Source organism: Bos grunniens, chromosome 5 (assembly GCF_055505025.1).
Source record: "Bos grunniens cultivar Pamir isolate PY7600 chromosome 5, Bosgru_T2T1.0, whole genome shotgun sequence".
Classification (NCBI taxonomy): domain Eukaryota; kingdom Metazoa; phylum Chordata; class Mammalia; order Artiodactyla; family Bovidae; genus Bos; species Bos grunniens.
Genome location: NC_141169.1, coordinates 94,914,485 through 94,936,788, shown reverse-complemented (window position 1 = coordinate 94,936,788; position 22,304 = coordinate 94,914,485). Strand labels below are relative to the sequence as shown.

Sequence of the window (22,304 nt, the reverse complement as noted above, 5' to 3'; positions counted from 1 at the left end):
ACATGTGAAGATCTTGGATGCTTTCATAACTGTACTTGGAGTAAGAAAAATCCAAATAAACTGAAAATCAATGACTTTTCTCAGAAAATCAATGACTTTTCTCAAACATTAAAGAATTTAAGTCACAGGGCAAACTGCCACCTTGAAATCTGTAGAGACAGGCAGATTCTGAGCGTCAGAGCAGAGATCTGCTCACCTGTGAGAGTCAAACTGGTAGGAACATGTAAGTGGTAATTTTGGCAAAGTGTTGGAGGCTGCATGTGGCCCCTACATTTTTGTGGGTTTTCTCTCCAGGAACCCCAGATTCTCACAGTGAAGAGCCAAGAAAGATCTTCTCTTGGCCCTTAGAGGGAAAGAGAAAAATAATCATTGTGAAATATGCCCAGATCATTCTTCTTAACAAAGGTCCACTTTCCAAGGCAAAAGGCTTTATTAGAGCCTCATCCTACCGGGGAGGGCATTTCACTCTAGTTTTCCTAAATCATCAAAGTCAGGGAGAAAAGCCAAGACACACTTATGAAGGTTACAGCCCAAGGACAAAGACCCACTTAAAGACTGAAATTTAATAATAAGATTATAAAATACTTCCTTTCTCCCATGCATTATCATTACAGTAATAGGACTCCAGTAATCTAGTGGATTACAGCTGACAGAGCTAAAAGAACATATACTCTCCCTAAAGAGAAAGATTTAGGAAGACTGAAGTAAACATGAGAGAGAAAAACAAGGACATTATAGGTTTCAAAACTCTGATACCTTTGGCTACAGCAGACGGTACACACAGCCTGACTCTTAGCCAGATTAACATAAAATCTCACACTGAAGTCCTCCTTATTCTCTGTTCTTATTGCCTGATGTCACATCTGGCATTTAACAGAAAATTAGAGAGATGCTAAAAGGCAAGAAAAAACACAATCTGTAGAGACAAACAAACATTAAACCAGAGTTAGATATGGCAGATATGTTAGAATTATCAGAAAGAGAAATTTAAAGTAACCGTGACTGATATGTTAATGATCTTAATGGGCAAAGTAGACAACGTGAGGAATGATAGGTAATGTAAACAGAGAGATAGAAACCCTAAGAAATACTCAAAAGAAAAAGCAAGAAATCAAAAACACTGAAACAGAAATGAAGAATACCTTGTCAGGAGGCTGGATAGAACTGTGGAAAGAGTCAGTGACTATGAAGATGCATCAAAAGAAACCTCTTAAACCGAAATGCAAGGGAAAGAACAGGTGAAAAAAAAAAAAAAAAGAACATCCAAAAACTGTGCAATTTCAAAAGATGTGGCACATGTAACTGGAATAGTTGAAGAAGAAAGAGAAAATTGAGCAGACAACATATTTGAAGTAATAGTGGCCAAGAATTTTCCAAAATTAATGATAGATACCAAACTATAGATCCAGGAAGCTCACTCAGCGGAATAAATATCAGAAACAAGCAAACAAAAGACAGTATACTTAGATATGCATGTTCAGTTGCTCAGTTGTGTCTCACTGTTTGCAACCCCATGAGCTGTATCCCACCAGGTTCCTCTGTCCATGGGATTTTCCAGGCAAGAATACTGGAGTGGGTTGCCATTTCCTTTTACATAGGTATGTGAAAGTGAAAGTGAAGTTGCTCAGTAGTGTCCGACTCTTTGCGACCCCATGGACTGTAACCTACAAGGCTCCTCTGTCCATGAGATTTTCCAGGCAAGAAGACTGGAGTGGGTTGCCATTTCCTTCTCTAGGAGATCTTCCTGACTCAGGGATTGAACACAGGTCTCCCACATTGTATGCAGACGCTTTACCATCTGCGCCACCAGGGAAGTTCCTTTACATAGGTATATGTTTATATAGTATTCACACTGAAGAAACCAAAGACATATAGAAAATTTCATAAAAAGCCAGAGAAAAGAAAAAAGAAACAATTTCAATGGACTTCCATTGAAAACCATGTCAAAATAAAATGAAGTAAAGTATTGAAGGCAAAAAACTCCACCAATCTAAAACTCTATATTCAGAAAAATTATCCTTAAAAATCAAAGGGCTTAGACATATTAAAAACTGGGGGAAATCATTCCCAACAGATCTTCCCTATAGGATCAGATCAGATCAGTCGCTCAGTTGTGTCCGACTCTTTGCAACCCCATGAATCGCAGCATGCCAGGGCTCCCTGTCCATCACCAACTCCCGGAGTTCACTCAGACTCACGTCCATCGAGTCAGTGATGCCATCCAACCATCTCATCCTCTGTCGTCCCCTTCTCTTCTTGCCCCCAATCCCTCCCAGCATCAGAGTCTTTTCAATGAGTCAACTCTTCGCATGAGGTGGCCAAAGTACTGGAGTTTCAGCTTTAGCATCATTCCCTCCAAAGAAATCCCGGGGCTGATCTCCTTCAGAATGGACTGGTTGGATCTCCTTGCAGTCCAAGGGACTCTCAAGAGTCTTCTCCAATACCACAGTTTAAAAGCATCAATTCTTCGGCGCTCAGCCTTCTTCACAGTCCAACTCTCACATCCGTACATGACCACAGGAAAAACCATAGCCTTGACTAGACGGACCTTTGTTGGCAAAGTAATGTCTCTGCTTTTGAATATGCTATCTAGGTTGGTCATAACTTTCCTTCCAAGGAGTAAGAGTCTTTTAATTTCATGGCTGAAGTCACCATCTGTAGTGATTTTGGAGCCCCCCAAAATAAAGTCTGACACTGTTTCCACTGTTTCCCCATCTATTTGCCATGAAGTGATGGGACCAGATGCCATGATCTTCATTTTCTGAATGTTGAGCTTTAAGCCAACTTTTTCACTCTCCTCTTTCACTTTCATTAAGAGGCTCTTTAGTTCCTCTTCACTTTCTGCCATAAGGGTGGTGTCATCTGCATATCTGAGGTGATTGATATTTCTCCCGGCAATCTTGATTCCAGCTTGTGTTTCTTCCAGTCCAGCGTTTCTCATGATGTACTCTGCATATAAGTTAAATAAACAGGGTGACAATATACAGCCTTGACATACTCCTTTTCCTATTTGGAACCAGTCTATTGTTCCATGTCCAGTTCTAACTGTTGCTTCCTGACCTGCATACAGATTTCTCAAGAGGCAGATCAGGTGGTCTGGTATTCCCATCTCTTGAAGAATTTTCCACAGTTGATTGTGATCCACACAGTCAAAGGCTTTGGCATAGTCAATAAAGCAGAAATAGATTTTTTCTGGAACTCTCTTGCTTTTTCCATGATCCAGCAGATGTTGGAAATTTGATCTCTGGTTCCTCTGCCTTTTGTAAAACCAGCTTGAACATCAGGAAGTTCACGATTCATGTATTGCTGAAGCCTGGCTTGGAGAATTTTGAGCATTACTTTACTAGCATGTGAGATGAGTGCAATTGTGCGGTAGTTTGAGCATTCTTTGGCATTGCCTTTCTTTGGGATTGAAATGAAAACTGACCTTTTCCAGTCCTGTGGCCACTGCTGAGTTTTCCCAATTTGCTGGCATATTGAGTGCAGCACTTTCACAGCATCATCTTTCAGGATTTGGAATAGCTCAACTGGAATTCTATCACCTCCACTAGCTTTGTTCGTAGTGATGCTTTCTAAGGCCCACTTGACTTCACATTCCAGGATGTCTGGCTGTAGGTCAGTGATCACACCATCGTGATTATCTTGGTCGTGAAGATCTTTTTTGTACAGTTCTTCTGTGTATTCTTGCCATCTCTTCTTAATATCTTCTGCTTCTGTTAGGTCCATACCATTTCTGTCCTTTATCGAGCCCATCTTTGCATGAAACGTTCCTTTGGTATCTCTGATTTTCTTGAAGAGATCCGTAGTCTTTCCCATTCTGTTTTCCTCTATTTCTTTGCATGGATCGCTGAAGAAGTCTTTCTTATCTCTTCTTGCTATTCTTTGGAACTCTGCATTCAGATGTTTATATCTTTCCTTTTCTCCTTTGCTTTTCGCTTCTCTTCTTTTCACAGCTATTTGTAAGGCCTCCCCAGACAGCCATTTTGCTTTTTTGCATTTCTTTTCCATGGGGATGGTCTTGATCCCTGTCTCCTATACAATGTCACGAACCTCATTCCATAGTTCATCAGGCACTCTATCTATCAGATCTAGGCCCTTAAATCTATTTCTCACTTCCACTGTATAATCATAAGGGATTTGATTTAGGTCATACCTGAATGGTCTAGTGGTTTTCCCTACTTTCTTCAATTTAAGTCTGAATTTGGCAATCAGGAGTTCATGGTCTGAGCCACAGTCAGCTCCTGGTCTTGTTTTTGCTGACTGTATAGAGCTTCTCCATCTTTGGCTGCAAAGAATATAATCAATCTGATTTTGGTGTTGACCATCTGGTGATGTCCATGTATAGAGTCTTCTCTTATGTTGTTGGAAGAGGGTGTTTGTTATGACCAGTGCATTTTCTTGGCAAAACTCTATTAGTCTTTGCCCTGCTTCATTCCATATTCCAAGGCCACATTTGCCTGTTACTCCAGGTGTTTCTTGACTTCCTACTTTTGCATTCCAGTCCCCTATAATGAAAAGGACATCTTTTTTGGGTGTTAGTTCTAAAAGGTCTTGGAGGTCTTCATAGAACCATTCAACTTCAGCTTCTTCAGCGTTACTGGTTGGGGCATAGACTTGGATTACTGTGATATTGAATGGTTTGCCTTGGAAACGAACAGAGATCATTCTGTCATTTTTGAGATTGCATCCAGGCACTGCATTTCAGACTCTTTGTTGACCATGATGGCCACTGCATTTCTTCTGAGGGATTCCTGCCTGCAGTAGTAGATATAACAGTCATCTGAGTTAAATTCACCCATTCCAGTCCATTTCAGTTCGCTGATTCCTAGAATGTCGACATTCACTCTTGCCATCTCTTGTTTGACCACTTCCAATTTGCCTTGATTCATGGACCTGACATTCCAGGTTCCTATGCAATATTGTTCTTTACAACATTGGACCTTGCTTCTATCACCAGTCACATCCACAGCTGGGTATTCTTTTTGCTTTGGCTCCATCCCTTCATTCTTTCTGGAGTTATTTCTGCACTGATCTCCAGTAGCATATTGGGCATCTACTGACCTGGGGGGTTTCTCTTTCAGTATCCTATCATTTTGCCTTTTCATACTATTCATGGGGTTCTCAAGGCAAGAATACTGAAGTGGCTTGCCATTCCCTTCTCCAGTGGACCACATTCTGTCAGATCTCTCCACCATGACCCGCCCATCTTGGGTTGCACCATGGGCATGGCTTAGTTTCATTGAGTTAGACAAGGCTGTGGTCCTAGTATGATTAGATTGACTAGTTTTCTGTGAGTATGGTTTCAGTGTGTTTGCCCTCTCATGCCCTCTGGCAACACCTACCATCTTACTCGGGTTTCTCTTACCTTGGGCGTGGGGTATCTCTTCACGGCTGCTCCAGCAAAGCGCAGCCATTGCTCCTTACCTTGGACGAGGGGTGTCTCCTCACCACCGCCCTTGCTGACCTTCAACGTGGGATAGCTCCTCTTCCCTATAAGAAATGTTAAAAATATTATTCTGGGAGTAGGAAATTATGTAAGTCAGAAACTCTGATTTACATTGAAAAAGAAAGAACATCAGAGAAAAAATAAGTGAAGGACAAAAATAAATTATTTTCTTTCTCAATTGATCTAAAAGATAACTGTTTAAAGTCGTGACAGTGATAGTATATTGGGTGATTATACCATTCAGTTCAGTTCAGTTGCTCAGTTGTGTCCAGCTCTTTGCGACCCCTTGGACTGCAGCACACCAGGCCTCCCTGTCCATCACCAACTCCTGGAGCTTACTCAAACTCATATCCATTGAGTCAGTGATGCCATCTAACCATCTCATCCTCCATTGTCCCCTTCTCCTCTCAACTTCAATCTTTGCTAGCATCAGGGTCTTTTCAAATGAGTCAGCTCTTCGCATCAGGTAGCCAAAGTATTGGAGTTTCAGCTTCAACATCAGTCCTTCCAATGAACACTCAGGACTGATCTCCTTTGGGATGGACTAGTTGGATCTCCTTGCAGTCCAAGGGACTCTCAAGATGGGACTTCTCCAATACCACAGTTCAGAAGCATCGATTCTTTGGCACTCAGCTTTCTTTATAGTCCAACTCTCATATCCATACATGACTACTGGAAAAACCATAGCCTGACTAGACAGACCTTTGATGGCAAAGTAATGTCTCTGCTTTTGAATATGCTGTCTAGGTTGTACCATATGTATAAATGAAAATGAACTACAGCAGTGTTATAGGGGATAGGAGGGAAAAATTAGGAATACTTGGTTGAAAAATAACTGCAGTACTTATAGCAATATATAATGTTATTTGGAGGTAGATTTAGAGTACTTAAAAATGTATATTGAAAGCTACAGGGCAACCACTAAAAAACATACGAAAGAAGTATAATTGATATGCTGAGAGGCGATAAAATGAAATCATATAAAATGTTCAGTTAAAGCCAGAGAAGGTAGGAAGAAGTGTAACAATAAAAATACAACACATAGAAAAGTTATAATTAATTATAAAAATAAGACCCTACTGTATGTTGTTTGTAAGGAATCCACTTTAAATATAAAGACTTTGAAGGTTCAAACTAAAAGCTTGGAGGAACATATACCATGCTAACCTCAGAATAAGGGGTATTAATTTCAGACAAAAACTTCAGAAAAAGGAACATTTTTAGGGATAAGTAAGGACATTGCATAAAAATAAAGGGGTTATTTCTCAAAGAAGACCTCCTGAACAATCCTAAACACATATACATCTAAAAACAGAGTATCAAAATCTGAGGCAAAATCTGGTAGAACTGAAAAGAGAAATAGACAAATCTATTATTATAACTGTACTTCATGACCTGTCTTTTAGTAGTGGATAGCTCAAGCAAGCAGAAGTATCAGCTAGGATGTAATTGACCTGAATAGCCGTATTAATCAAGTTGACATTTATAGAAAACTATCCAGTAGCAGCAGAATACATATTTTCAAGTTCACATGGAACGCTCACCAAGAAAGGACACATCCTGGTTCTTAAAGCACACTTAAATGAATTTAAAAGAATAAACAATAGAAAGTATGTTCTTGGACTACAGTGAAACTAAATTAGACATCAATAGAAGAAAGACAGCTGAGAATTTCCCAAATAGTTGAAAATTAAGGTACTTCTAAATAACATTTGGTTCAAGACATTCTCAAAGGAAGTTTTTGAAATTTCTTTTTAATTAAATGAAAGTTAAAGTACAACTCATCAAAATTTGTAAAGTGTTGCAAAAGCAGAGCTTAGAAGGAAATTTTTAACTGCATGTGTTAGAGAGAAGAATGATCAAAAATCAATAATCTCAGCTTCTACCTTAGGACATACAAAGAGAAAGAACAACAATTTAAGCCTAAGGCAAGCAGAACAACAGAAATAAAATTTAGAACAGAAATGAAATTGAAAACAAAAACAATATAGAAAATTTGAAAATCCCCAAAGCTGGTACTTTGAAAAGATCAATCAAATTGATAAAACTCTAGTTAGAATAACCAAGAATCAAAGAGAGAATGCTAATATCAGAAACAAGAGATCATTACTATTCCTATCATCATTAAAAAAAATAATGAAAGAATAGTATGAAGAACTCTTTGCCACAGTTTGATAATACAGATGGCTTAGATCAATTTCTTGAAAGATATAAATAACCAAAACTCACACTGAGAGAAATAGTCTGAATAGACCTATGGCTATTAATGATGTCATTTTAATTTTATTTTATAAAATATTTTAATGATAGTATATAATAACAAATTTGCTTCTTTAATAATATAATATTTGATAATTTAATAATAATATATTTGATACTTTAATAAATTATTGAATAAATATTAAGCAAATTATTAAAGAAAATGTTTAAAACCTTCCAAAAAGGAAAGCACTAGCTTTTGATGGTTTAACTGATGAGTTGTACAAAACATTTAAGGAAGAAAATAATACTAGTTCTCCACAATCTCTTCTAGAAAGTAAAAGAGAGAGCACTCACTCTATAAGACTATCATTACCCAAATATCAGTTATGAGAAAGGAAAGCAATAGATGAATATTAACATCACTCATGAACATAGATGTGAAAGTTGTCCACAACGTAGTAGCAAAAATGAGTCCAATATATAAAAAGAATAATATACCACAGCCAACTGGGATTTACTCCAGGTGTGCAAGACTGATTCAATGTAATATAATCTACCATATCAATAAGCTAAAAAAGAAAAAAAATGTGTGCTAATATCAATTGGTACAATGAAAACATTTGATATATTCCAACACCTAATCCTAAGAAAATCTCTCAGCAAATTAGGAATAGAGAGGAACCCCCTCAGCTTGATAAAACATATCTACAAACAAACTTCAGCTAATATGCTGAGAAACTGGATGCTTTTTCCTTAAGACCCTTCTAAGAACAGGGATGGGTGTTCTTTCTCAGCATTCCTACTCAACATCTTACTGTAAGTCCTAGTTGGTGCAATAAGGCAAGAAAAGGAAAATCAATGTATAAAGATTGGAAAGTGTGGTAGGCTGATAAAGGCTCCCCAAAATAGATTTACATCCTCATCCCCAGAACCTGTGAACATTACCTTTTTTTTGGTGGGGAGAGCCTTTGCAGATGTGTTTAAATTAAGGATTTTGAAATAACATTACTATTCCGGCTTATCCAAGTGGGCTGAAAATGTCATCCTATATACTCTGGGTTGGGAAGATCCCCCGTAGTAGAAAATGGCAACCCACTCCAGTATTCTTGCGTGGAAAATTCCACAGACAGAAGAGCCTGCTGGGCTATGGACCACAGGGTTGCAGAGAGCCAGACACAACTGAGCACTCATGCACACGCATGCCCTTATAAGCGAAAGGCAAAGTAGTATTAAGCTTACATACAGAAGGGAAGGTAATATGCGGATGGACACAGAGCTTGGAGTAATGCAGGCAAGGAATGCTGGAAGCTATAAGAAGTCAAAGAGGCAAGGAAGATGTTCTCTTGAGAGCCTCCACAGGGAAGACAGCCCTGCTGACTCCTTGATTTTGGACTTCTGGCCTCCATAACATTGAGAATAAATTTTGGTTGCTTTGAGCCACCTAGTTTGTTATAATTTGTTATAACAATCACAAGAAATTAATACAAGAAGAAAGGTATAAAAACTGTCTCTCTGTGTAGATGACATGACTGTTTATGGAGAAAATCCCTCCAAAACAACAGAAGCTACTAAGTGAGTTTACCAAGGTTGCATGATATAAGTTTAATATACAAAGGTCTGTTTCTTTCCTATTTACTGTAATGGACAATTAGAATTTGAAATTTAAGAAAAACTGATTACAATAGTAACCCATAATTGAAATAGGTGTAATCTAATCTAACAACATATGCCCATGATTATATGCATACTTGTTAGATTGCCAAAAATTGACACCAATCACTCATGAAGATACAGAGCAACAGGAACTCTTCTTCATTATTGTTGGGAATGAAAAATGGTATAACTACTTTGCAGGAAAATTTGGCAGTTTTTTCCAAGGCTAAATATGGTCTTACTGTAAAATCTAGCAATTACTCTCGTTATTTACTCAACTGATTTGAAAATTGCTTATGTGCACACAAAGACCTGTATATGAATGTTTATAGCAACTTTACTCATAATTGCCAAAAGTGAAAACAACTAAGATATCCTTGGATAGATGAATGGATTGATGAATGGATAAACAAATGGTGGAACAACCATGCAATAGAATACTATTCATCAATAAAAAGAAGTGAACTATGAAGCCAGAATCTACAACAATAGGAAGTGATTATTAATATGTACCCTTGATAGCCTCTCTTCTGAGATGAAGAATTTAGATGATATCCAATACTGGTTTTTTAAAAATAATTTTATTTATTTATTTTTGGCTCTGCTGGGTCTTCATTGCTATGCATGCTTTTCTCTAGTTGCAGAGAGTGCGGGGCTGCTCTTTATTGTAGTTTTTGGGCGTCTCATTGCAGTGGCTTCATAGGCTCTAGGGCGTGCAGAGGAGAAGGCACTCCACTCCAGTGTTCTTGCCTGGAGAATCCCAGGGACGGTGGAGCCTGGTGGGCTGCCGTCTATGGGGTCGCACAGAGTCAGACACGACTGAAGCGACTTAGCAGCAGCAGCAGCAGCAGGGCGTGCAGGCTTCAGTAGTTGCTGTTCCTGGGCTTGAGAGCACAGTCTCAATAATTGTGATGCCTGGGCTTAGTTGCTCCTCAGCATGTGAGATCTTCCTGGAACAGGTATTGAACCTGTGTCTCCTGCACTGGCAGGTGGATTCTTAACCACTGAGCCACCAGGGAAGCCTTGTATCCAATATGGTACCCAAAGCCTTCTAGTGAATCAGAAGACACTGACACCTATTAGGAAAACACATCTTGGTATCAGTGTGAATCTTTGCTGATGTTCTTTTACATGTATTTTCTGGCTTTCATTTCTTTTCTCTGCTTGTTATTTCTGATATTGTAGGGGCCAGGTATTGGTTCTCTAGTCCCATTCATTCATTCATCCATCAACTTAGTACATGCCTACTTCAGGGCCTTTGCACTTGCCGTTTCCCTCCTTGTGATGCTCTTTTCAAAGATTCCTTTCATCTGTCTCTGGATTTCACTCATCAGAAATACTTTTATGATGACTGTTTAATTACAGCTGTCTCTCCCCACCTCCATCACTTTCTTGTTCATTACATTGCATTACTTTTCTTCATCGCACTTACCTCCACCTGGCCTTCATTCATTCATTCAGTCAGTTCAGTCATTCAGTCATGTCCGACTCTTTGCAACCCCATGGACTGCAGCACGCCAGGCCTCCCTGTCCATCACCAACTCCCGGAGTTTACTCAGACTCATGTCCATTGAGTCAGTGATGCCATCCAACTGTCTCATGCTCTGTCGTCCCCTTCTCCTGCCTTCAATCTTTCCCAGGATCAGGGTCTTTTCAAATGAGTCAGTTCTTCGCATCAGGTGGCCTTCATTATGTGTTTATTTATTTATTGTCTTTTTCTTCTCGAGAATCTAGTCACAAGGGCAGGAACTTTGTGTACCGGTCTGTTCCCAGCATGTAGGACAGAATGCAGCCCATAATAAGCTCCCAGTAAATACTTCTTGATTAATGTGGGCATGAAAGGCGCATCTCCATTTCTTCCAGTGGGCCTTCAGGTCCAACGGAAAGAAAGTTTCTGATGACCTGATTGGGTAGATCAGAATTCTCATAGTTCTTACACAGATTGCAGCCCTACCTAGGTCCCTGCTCCATTTTGGTTTGTATAACATTGATAATTTTCAGAATCCTTTCATAGAGACTGTCTCTTTTGATTACTTTTATAACACTATGAGGCAAGTAAGGATTTCCAGACATATTTTATAAATGAGAAAGGTGAGGTGATGGAATTTGCAAGGTAAATGTCAGCCAGAGCTAGAAACCAGATTTCCTGACTTCTGGCTTATCAAGTGATTACACGGGATTTATGCTGCATCTCCACCTGCTCCTTGAATGTACGCTTTTGAGGGAAACAGCTTGAATGATTTGTGTTTATATTTTCTGCTGTGCCTTTCATATTGTACTTACTCAAGGTGTGTCGATTTGAACTTCTCTATCCACAGAGTCTTCCTGGAAGTGTCTTGTTCCCTTGAAACTAGAGGGGGAAGTTTTGACCACTTCTTTCTTCTACTTCTTTTGACCACTTGATGGACCTTGGGAGAATCTCAGAGATTAGTCGATTACAAATGATTTCACAGATTCCGTGGGCGTGGGCCATAAATTGCCCAGGAATCATCTGGGAATCTAATTTCTATTCAGATTATAATTTAATTGGTTCAGTGTAGGATCCGAAGGTCTGTGTTTTTAACAAGCTCTCTGGTAGTGACTGTGATGCTGAGCTGTGGTCCACAGAACAGTTTGAGGGTAGATTACCACATGGAGGATGGACCCTGTGTCTGACTGTGTGACCCTCATTAAGTTTTTTGGAGGCACTGTAGCAAATGGGTTAAATTCTATTGCTTTCGTTAGAATTCTTCCTCCCTCACTTACTGTTTGACCTCAAGCAAGTTACTTTCCTTTCAGTTCAGTTCAGTCGCTCAGTTGTGTCCAACTCTGTGACCCCATGGACTGCAGCATGCCAGACCTCCCTGTCCGTCACCAATTCCCAAAGATTACTCAAACTCATGTCCACTGAATCAGTGATGCCATCCAACCATCTCATCCTCTGTCGTCCCCTTCTCCTCCCGCCTTCAATCTTTCCCAGCATCAGTTCTTTGCATCAGGTGGCTAGAGTATTGGAATTTCAGCTTCAGCTTCAGTCCTTCCAATGAATATTCAGAACTGATTTCCTTTAGGATGGACTGATTGGATCTCCTTGCAGTCCAAGGGACTCTCAAGAGTCTTCTGCAACACCACAGATCAAAAGCATCAGTTCTTTGGCGCTCAGCTTTCTTTATAGTCCAACTCTCACATCCATACATAACTACTGGAAAAACCATAGCCTTGACTAGATGGACCTTTGTTGGCAAAGTCATGTCTCTGCTTTTTAATATGCTGTCTAGGTTGGTCGTAACTTTTCTTCCAAGGAGTAAGCGTCTTTTAATTTCATGGCTGTAGTCACCATTTCCTCCTTAAAAATAGGGATCATATTAGTACTTAATGCATACAGTTATTGTGAGGATTGAGTCAATACTTGTAAATCACTAGAATAGTGCATAGTACCCAGTGACTCTTAACTATTACTCTCCTTTCTTTGTCTCCTTGTGCTATTTTGTTAAATTACATCATTAGGTTGAAGATATGTTTGAAAGACAGAAAGTTGTTTAAAATATTTGCAAGTTGAAAATATGTGGTGTCTTTCTTGAAAGTCACAGTCTAGTTGGAAGACAGCTTTTGTTAAGAAACAATGCAGCAGACATCAGCTAGTGATGATTCTCCTTGTATTGTCACATCTGTACTGTGCACTTTCTACCGCACATAAGAAGATGAGGGGAAAATGAGTAAGCCCTCCAGTTTTGTAGTAGTGTGATGCTAAGCATAGGGCAAAAAATTGTTTCTATTTCTCTCAGTTTTCCATTAAATAAACCAACTTGGTTTTAGTTGATGATATGGAAATGTAGACACAAGAGCCCCAGGGTCTGGAAGAATCCATTTGATGCCTAATTTAATTAATTTTATAGTAAGAGGAACTTGGGAGACTCAGGAGACATGGGTTAGATCCCTGGGTCAGGAAGATCTCCTGGAGCAGGAAATGGCAACCCACTCCAGTATTCTTGCCTGGAGAAACGCATGGACAGAGAAGCCTGGTGGGCTATGGTCCATGGGGTCACAAAGAGTCAGACGTGACTTAGCGACTGAGCATACACACAAAGTAGGAGGAAAAAAATATATGGACAGAATGACTTTAAAGAGAGATTTGGTTTTAGTTTTTCAAATAATTGATGAAAAATAAATTCCTCAGGGGAAAAAAAGGTACATGACTTGCTCCTTCCACTGACTCAAAAGTGAAAAAAAAATTAAGTGTTTTAATTAATAAATTTAAAAAATTGATATGGAGTTTTTCTTCCTCTTTTTTTTTAAGGATCAGATTTTATTAAGACCTCTACGGGAAAAGAAACAGTAAATGCTACCTTTCCAGTAGCTATAGTTATGCTTCGGGCCATTAGAGATTTCTTCTGGAAAACTGGAAACAAGGTATTTTATTGCCTGCAAATCTTTCTTCCTTCTGAGTAAAGATGATGTTATTTATAATACTAGTCACAGCCACTATAGTGTCTTTATATGCAGATGCTGTGAATGCATTCCCTTTATTAAGATAAATGTTTAATTTACCTTTCATGACAAAAGAATACATTCACGGGGAAAGAATGTGTGATTCATAGAAAAGTGAGGGTGAGTGAGGGAGTTGGTAGGTGTGATCAAGATGTAAACTCACTTTACATCCTTTTATTAACCGAAGACAATGTTATCACTGACAGGAGATTCCTAAATGGGTTCTTTAACGAACTAATTCTGCCACAACACAGAGGCTTTCTGCTAAGGCGTTGGCCGGCGAAAACAGGTTAATGCAGAAATTAAACTTCCTTGAGGAATGGAAAGAATTGCAGAGTAACATTTATTGAATGATAAGCTGTGGTGGCGATATGAAAAGTATGCAATATAATGGGAAATAATCTTTTCCTGTCATTATTGAAGGACACACATAAATTGGTTTTTCTGTTGGGAAACCCCCGGTCCAGAAAAACTTATTACTTTTAATAATATGAGGTGAAGAGAAAATTCTCGAGGAGATGAACTTATTAAACAAAATAATGAAATGCTGTGAAACAGCAGGGAAAAGGTAGCTAGACGTTATATAGCTCTTGAATTAAATATCCATTTTTGCGTTTTATGGCAGTCAGATGTGCTCTTTGGAAGACTGTTAAGCTGAGGAGGGTATATGCTCGCTTTTGTCAGCTTTTCGAAAAATAATACATATTTTTTGAAACATATGAATTTAAAAGGAAAAAATGCGTATGAGGTGTTTTTTTTTAAAAATGAGTTTGGATTTTCCTTTTCACTTCAAGTTGCTTGTTTAGCTGCAAATTATCTCAAAGGATTACTTTTTTTTTTTTACATCATGGGAGAGAAAGGTAATTTTTTTTTTAAATGAGACTTTGCCTTCACGAAAGGCATCTTTTAAAACCAATCTCTTGATGTCTGCTGAATAGAAACCAAAAAAAGAACTTTAATCCTTTGCCAGCTGGGATGTGATGACTTTATATGTGACTGTATTTCAGTTTATTTTGGAATCGGAGACCTTTCTTAGAAAGTACCTAGGTTTAAGGGGAGATGAACTCCTTCCAGAATTTTTCCTTCAGAATACCTTTATATCTTAAAAGTGTACAAATAGGATAAATATCTACTGTGACCGACATAGGAAAGTTGACTTAACTTGAGTAACCTCTACTTGGTAGCCTTTTTGCAATGATCCGAATTTAAAAACAATTTTTTTTTTTAAAGAAAGTCTGTAAATATGAGAACTCTAGCTTCGGGACCCTCAAATGAGATCACCACCATTCACTAGACCTGGGGTTACTCTCAGCCAAAAAACATTCCAATAGATGCAAAGTTTTTTTTTTTTTTTTTAAGAATTTTTTGATGTGGGCCATTTTTAAAAAGTCTGTATTGAATTTGTTGCAATATTGCTTCTGTTTTGTTTTGATTTTTTTTGGCTGTGAGGCATATGGAATCTTAGCTCCCTCACCAGGGATTGAACCCTCAGCTTCTACATCAAAAGGCAAAATCTTAACCACTGGACTGCCAGGGATGTACTGATGTGAAGTTTTTTATACTTCAAATGCCTGGGCCCTCACCCCTGGCAGCCCTGGGTCAGGGACAGTCCTCAGGCATCTCTACGTTCATAAACTCTGTGATGGTGTTTAGTTACTCAGGTGATCTGACTCTTTGCAACCCCATGGACTGTATCCCACCAGGCTCCTCTGTCTGTGGGATTTCCCAGGCAAGAATACTGAAGTGGGGTGCCATTTCCTTTTCCAGGTGATCTTCCTGGTCCAGAGATTGAACCCGTGTCTCCTGCACTGGCAGGTGGATTTTTTACCATCGAGCTACACAGAGAAGCCCTCGTATGCTCCACAGTTGGGGCTAAAATTCTCCACTGGGCACCCAGTCCTGTATTGTTTTTAACAAGCATTCATTGACTCACTCATTGAGCCATTATCTTAAAAGTGAACACATCCCTTCCTGAAAGAACACTTACACAAGAATTTTTCAATAAAAATTTTACCTGTTCAATGATCTAGATCAGGGTAGAAAGGGAGGAACAGTTTGCTGTCTCTCATGATTTTCTTTTTAACTCTATTGCCCCTTTCCTTAGCTGATAAAAGTTCATCCTGGTTTTACTGAGAAGCAGGTAGAAGTCAGTTCATATTCATCTGGATCACATTTGACTTCACAAAGAAAGGACCCATGTGTGTAGCTGCAAATCAGGGGCATTTTCTCCTAGTGTTGAAAAGTGTTGCCAAGCTGTCCAGGCAGCCCTTAGACGTGAAGCTTCCACATCATTGATTTAAGGGCTGTTTTAAAATGTAATAGGTTGCCTTCCAGACCATGATTAGTGTCACTCTTGAGAAGCAGAGATTTGATATTTTATAACCGATTTCATTGCAGATTTATGTTTTCCATATTCTCTCCCTTAAAAAAAGACAGGATAAACTTACGCTAGAAACTCTGTTTCAAAGCATTGCCAAATAGACTTGCTGATACAACAGAATTATATAGAAAAATCTGTGTGCAGTACTGCCTAATTGACAGAAAATGCTCCTATGATTAACATGTATGCTAATATCAGCTCACTGATTTTTTTTTTCTTTTTTGCCTTATCTCAATAAATAGCTTCCCTCCACTTACCTCTCCCACCCTCACCTCCCCTTACTCTTACAAGGTCACCTGGGCTCCAGAGTGATAGGCAGATGTAGTTAGAATCTGTGTGTGGCTGTTGCTTAGCTGTGTGACATGTGACCGAGGCAGGGAAACTTAGGGGACTTCTGCCGATGTTCCCGTGAGGACTGACGAGGTCTGAACTAAACCAGTGGAACCGGTTTAGAACAGTTGAGAGGAAAGTGGGTGTGTGTATGGAGAGTTGAGAGGAAAGCGTTTGTGTGTATGGAGAGTTGAGAGGAAAGCGTGTGTGTGTATGGAGAGGGATTCAGAGGGTGGGCTTGGTGAGACTTCACTGTTGGTCGTTGGATGTGGTGTGGTGAGGAAAATGGGGGAGGCCGGTTTAGCTAGAAGTTTCTAGCTTGGGTTTATTGACCTCAAGCAAGTAGACTGCCAGCTATTTCTCCAGCAAAGATGGATTTACTGGGGATCAGTGAACATGGCGAGCCACATGCAACTCCCTGCAGGGCAAGGGAAGAAGAATGCTTGAGAGGAAAAGGATGATGGGAGGTATAGTAAACAAGGAGTCTGGGACTATTCACAGACTGAGTCCTTACCAGGAAAGAAGAGTCTCTCTTCTTCCTGTTATCCGGGAGTAAGCGCCTGCAACTCTATTAAATTGAGGTTTCCTTTTCTTTCTTTTTAAAAAAAATTTATTTGGCTGCATTAGGTCTTAGTCTCAGCATAGGGCAACTTTCCTTGTGGCGAATGGGCTCAGTAGTTGCAGAAACGCAGGATGTGGGGTCTTAGGATGAGGGATCAAAACCATGTCCCCTGCTTTAGAGGGCAGATTTTTAATGACAGGACCACCAGGGAAGTCCCTAATTGAGGTTTCTGTTTATTCATTTTTTTTATAGGCTGATAATGGACCATATACTTATTGTGTCCCTTCTCTGGCATTCTGTTAGCAACAACCACCCCTCTGACATGCCCCCTCACTGGTGCTCCCCAGCAGAGCAGCCAAATTCTTGAGTGGTCAAATGTGTGAGCTTCAGTCCTTGGGCTTTGGGTATTTACTCTATCGGATAGTCAACTTCTTAGAAGAGTATTTCTAGAAAAGCAGGTTGTACTGTATATAGGACACATCTATCCTGTTCTAATGGACTCAAGGACATCATTTGTAAACATCAGATACTGGCTGAATTGCACTATTGGTGGTCACCCGCAGAGACTGCTGAAGTATGAAGGGCCCCTACACTGTCTTTCTCTCCTGTGCTTATTTAGCTGTTTGGCTGTTTTATGCGGCTCGGTCTACTGACAACTTAAAAGTCCCTGTAGTTAAGTTGATTAAAATAACTGTCACCTGTCCTTGGTGGTTCCGTGGTTTGGTTAGTACAGCCTCACTGATTCTTCTCATTTTAAACCCATGAATGTATCTTTTGCAGCTCAGATTGAAGGGCCAAAAGGTGTACATTCCCCTGGCCTCCTGATAGAAATGGAGAATGAACGGGCTCTTGTGTTATGTTTTCCTGTTTATTGACACCTCTCTTGTTTATCCCAGGTTCACAGCTACAGTCTAGATGGTTAAGGCTTATGACTTTCCAGCAAGTGAAATGTTAATGAGGGTTATTAACTCTCATTAGTGTCTCCTTGGAAGCAGTGACATTCTTCCCATTAATCTTGGAAAAGTCATTTTGTCCTGTGAATGGGCTTGAGTCAGTGCTCTGAGTGCTGGGGGAAGTGAAATAGGCTTTAGAAAAGAGAGAGAGGATGGAGACCCAGTATTAATGCAAGACCAGTTTTTAAAGCAACACAGTAACAATACTAAGCATTGTTCTCTTTCCCTTGTCCTCTTTCAGGTAGGCTTTAAACCGGCCGGAGGCATCCGCAGTGCGAAGGACTCCCTTGTGTGGCTCTCTCTCATAAAGGAGGAGCTGGGAGACGAGTGGATGAAGCCTGAACTCTTTCGAATAGGTGCCAGCGCTCTACTTGCCGACATTGAGAGGCAGGTGAGGAGCAGCAGCCCGCTGTCCTTGGAACACCTGACAAATATTTTTAAGAAAGAAATAAAAAGTCACTTGTTTAAAGAGGACTTACAGATGGACAATGCACAAATGGAAAGGTGCTCAACATCACTAATCATTAGAGAAATGAGATCAAAGCTACAGCGAGGTATCTTGTCACACTGGTCAGAATCAATTCAGTTCAGTTCAGTCGTTCAGTTGTGTCCGACTTCTTGCGACCCCATGGACTGCAGCCCACCAGGCCTCTCTGTCTGTCACCAACTCCCAGAGTTTACTCAAACTCCTGTCCATAGAGTTGGTGGTGCCATCCAACCATCTCATCCTCTATCGTCCCCTTCTCCTCCCGCCTTCAGTCTTTCCCAGCATCAGGATCTTTTCAAATGAGTCAGTTCTTCGCATCAGGTGGCCAAAGTATTGGAGTTTCAGCTTCAACATCAGTCCTTCCAATGAATATTCAATACTGATTTCCTTTAGGATGGACTGGTTGGATCTCCTTGCAGTCCAAGGGACTCTCAAGAGTCTTTTCCAACACCACAGATCAAAAGCATCAGTTCATTGGCTCTCATCTTTCTTTATAGTCCAACTCTCATATCTATACACGACTACTGGAAAAACCATAACTTTGACTAGATGGACCTTTGTTGGCAAAGTAATGTCTCTAATATGCTATCTAGATTGGTCATAACTTTCCTTCCAAGGAGTAAGCGTCTTTTAATTTCATGGCTGCAGTCACTATTTGCAGTGATTTTGGAGCCCAGAAAAATAAAGTCTGCCACTGTTTCCACTGTTTCCCCATCTATTTGCCATGAAGTGATGGGACCAGATGTTATTATCTTAGTTTTCTGAATGTTGAGCTTTTAAGCCAACTTTTTGACTCTCCTCTTTCACTTTCATCAAGAGGCTTTTTAGTTCTTCTTCACTTTCTGCTATAAGGGTGGTGTCATTTGCGTGTATGAGGTTATTGATATTTCTCCCAGCAATCTTGATTCTAGCTTGTGTTTCTTCCAGTCCAGCGTTTCTCATGATGTACTCTGCATTTAAGTTAAATAAGCAGGATGACAATATACAGCCTTGACATACTCCTTTTCCTATTTGGAACCAGTCTGTTGTTCCATGTCCAGTTCTAACTGTTGCTTCCTGACCTGCATACAGATTTCTCAAGAGGCAGATCAGGTGGTCTGGTATTCCCATCTCTTTCAGAATTTTTCACAATTTGTAGTGATCCACACAGTCAAAGGCTTTGGCATAGTCAATAAAGCAGAAATAGATGTTTTTCTGGAGCTCTCTTGCTTTTTTAGTGATCCAGCAGATGTTGGCAATTTGATCTCTGGTTCCTCTGCCTTTTCTAAAACCAATTTGAACATCTGGAAGTTCACGATTCATGTATTGCTGAAGCCTGGCTTGGAGAATTTTGAGCATTACTTTACTGGCGTGTGGGAAGAGTGCAATTGTGCGGTAGTTTGAGCATTCTTTGGCATTGCCTTTCTTTGGGACTGGAATGAAAAGTGACCTTTTCCAGTCCTGTGGCCACTGCTGCGTTTTCCAAATGTGCTGGCATATTGAATGCAGCGCTTTGACAGCATCATCTTTTAGGATTTGAAATAGTTTAACTGGAATTCCATCACCTCCACGATGCTTCTTAAGGCCCACTTGACTTCACATTCCAGGATATCTGGCTCTAGGTGAGTGATCACACCATTGTGATTATCTGGGTCATGAAGATCTTTTTTGTATAGTTCTTCTGTGTATTCTTGCCATTATCAAAAGTGGCCATCATCAAAAAATCTACAAATAAATGCTGGAGAGGGTGTGGAGTAAAGGGAACCCTGCTACACTGTTGGAGGGAATGTAAATTTGTATAGCCGCTGTGGAAAACACTGTGGAGGTTCCTTAAAAAAAGTGAAAATAGAGCTACCATATTGTCTAACAATCCCACTCCTGGGCATTATATCCAGAGAAAACACTCATTTAAAAACATACATGCACACTGATGTTCATAGCAGCCCTATTTACAGTAACCAGGTCATGGAAGTAACCTAAATGTCCATTGACAGAGGAATGGACAAAGAAGACATGTGTGTGTGTGTGTGTGTGTGTGTGTATTTAATATGCAATAGAATCTTACTCAGCCATTAAAAAAGCATGAAATAATGCTATTTGAAGCAATGTGCATCTACTGGGAAATTATTATACTTGGTGAAGTAGGTCAGATAGAGAAGGACAAATATTTTATGAAATCACTTATATGTGGAATCTAAGAAAATAGTATAAATGAACCTATTTACAAAACAGAAATAGTCTTACAACTTAGAAAACAAACTTTTTAGTTTCTAAAGGGGAAAGGGGAGGGGGAGGAGGGGGTAACGTACAAGTTTGAGATTAACAGATACAAACTACTTTCCATGAAATGGATTAGAAACTAGGATTTACTGTATAGCACAGGGAACTGTATTCAATATCTTGTAATAACCTAAAATGGAAAATAATCTGAAGAATATATTTGTGTGTGTGTGTGTGTGTATATATATATATATGTCACTTTGCTGTATGCCTGAAGCTAACACACCATTGTAAGTCAACTTCAATTTTTCTTTTTTAAAAAGGCATTTATTGGACTGTGAGAACAAAGAGATGAAAACTCAGTTCATTGACCTCATCATACCCCACCTGCCTTCTTCCAAGCAAACTTCCACCTAAAGTAAAGTTGGAAGGAGATTCTGCTGAAGTACATAACAGTGGGGCTTCATAATGAAATATTAACTAAAATCATTATGTAATAGTGTCATTATTAATTGATATGAATAGGAATATAATAACTGATGACTAAACTCTGCTTTCCCTACAGATTTACCATCACGTGACTGGAAGATACGCAGCCTACCATGACCTCCCCATGTCTTAGATCATCAACAAATTCCAAAAGTGTCCTTTGCAACAATGTGTAAAAATTATCTTTCTATGTGATTGCTAAAATTATTTAATGAAAAAATGGGGGGATAGATAACTTCCCCCCTGCCCTTAAAATTTCCATTGAATTTCGCTTAAAGAATGAATGGAAAAAAAACCAACTAATCTACACATGGTCCCCATTTAAGGCATATCTGAAATGATCTGAATTACTATATCTCCAGGGTTAATTTTGCAAAGGTTTTCTCTTAAAGAACTCTGAGTAAAATGTTAATGATAGCTTTGATAATGTTAAATTCTAAGGGAGCAAATATTGACTTGCCCAAGAACCACTATGTGGCAAAAGAAAATGAAGCACCCCGAACTTCCCTTGCTCTTCCAAACTACTTCAGGACTAATTTCCTAATCACTCAGCACGAATTTCCTGCCATGATAATTTGTCTTTAATTTTCACAACAGAAATGCTCTTTTACTAATTGTTTTGCTAATGAAATATCTGTCATTTTATATGAAACTATGGATATCATTGAATATTTTTAATGAAAACATTCCTATCGTTTATTAAAAAAACTTTAAATTGTAGTAATACGTAGGGAAAAGTTAATCTATTAAACTTAAAAAGAGATTTTATCCATGACTTTCTAAGTCTCTCTAGTACAGTCCTTGTGTCTTTGTCTAGATAGAGCACCTGTGTACATTATTAACAAGTACCACTTACGTCTTATACTCTGAAACTTTTTCCTGGGAGGGTGAACAGGAAAGAAACAGCAGACCCTAACATAGTACTTAGTATGTGTGAAGCTCTTTATGTATATCAATTTACTTTAGCCTTTATTTAATCTCTTGGTATAGTAAGGTTAATATAGTAAGGTTTTGAATCCTCACAACAGTCAGTATTGATGCTATCATCCTTTTATGCAGATTAGGGACTGAGGAACAGAGAGCTTAAGCAACTTGCCAAAGGTCACAGAGCTCAGAATTAGCAGAGGCAGGAATCA

General features: G+C 39.3%; 1 protein-coding gene across 1 annotated transcript in view; it reads left to right on the top strand.

The window, feature by feature from the left end:
• The window catches only part of DERA (deoxyribose-phosphate aldolase), a 119,281-nt gene extending 97,338 nt beyond the window's left edge, over positions 1 to 21,943 (top strand). The window contains exons 7-9 of the mRNA XM_086404077.1: positions 13,578 to 13,690; positions 18,235 to 18,384; positions 21,245 to 21,943. Coding sequence (XP_086260203.1) covers positions 13,578 to 13,690; positions 18,235 to 18,384; positions 21,245 to 21,301 — 320 coding nt within the window. The 3' untranslated portion in view covers positions 21,302 to 21,943. The remainder of the gene's footprint in view (positions 1 to 13,577; positions 13,691 to 18,234; positions 18,385 to 21,244) is intronic.
• Positions 21,944 to 22,304: the final 361 nt, after the last annotated feature.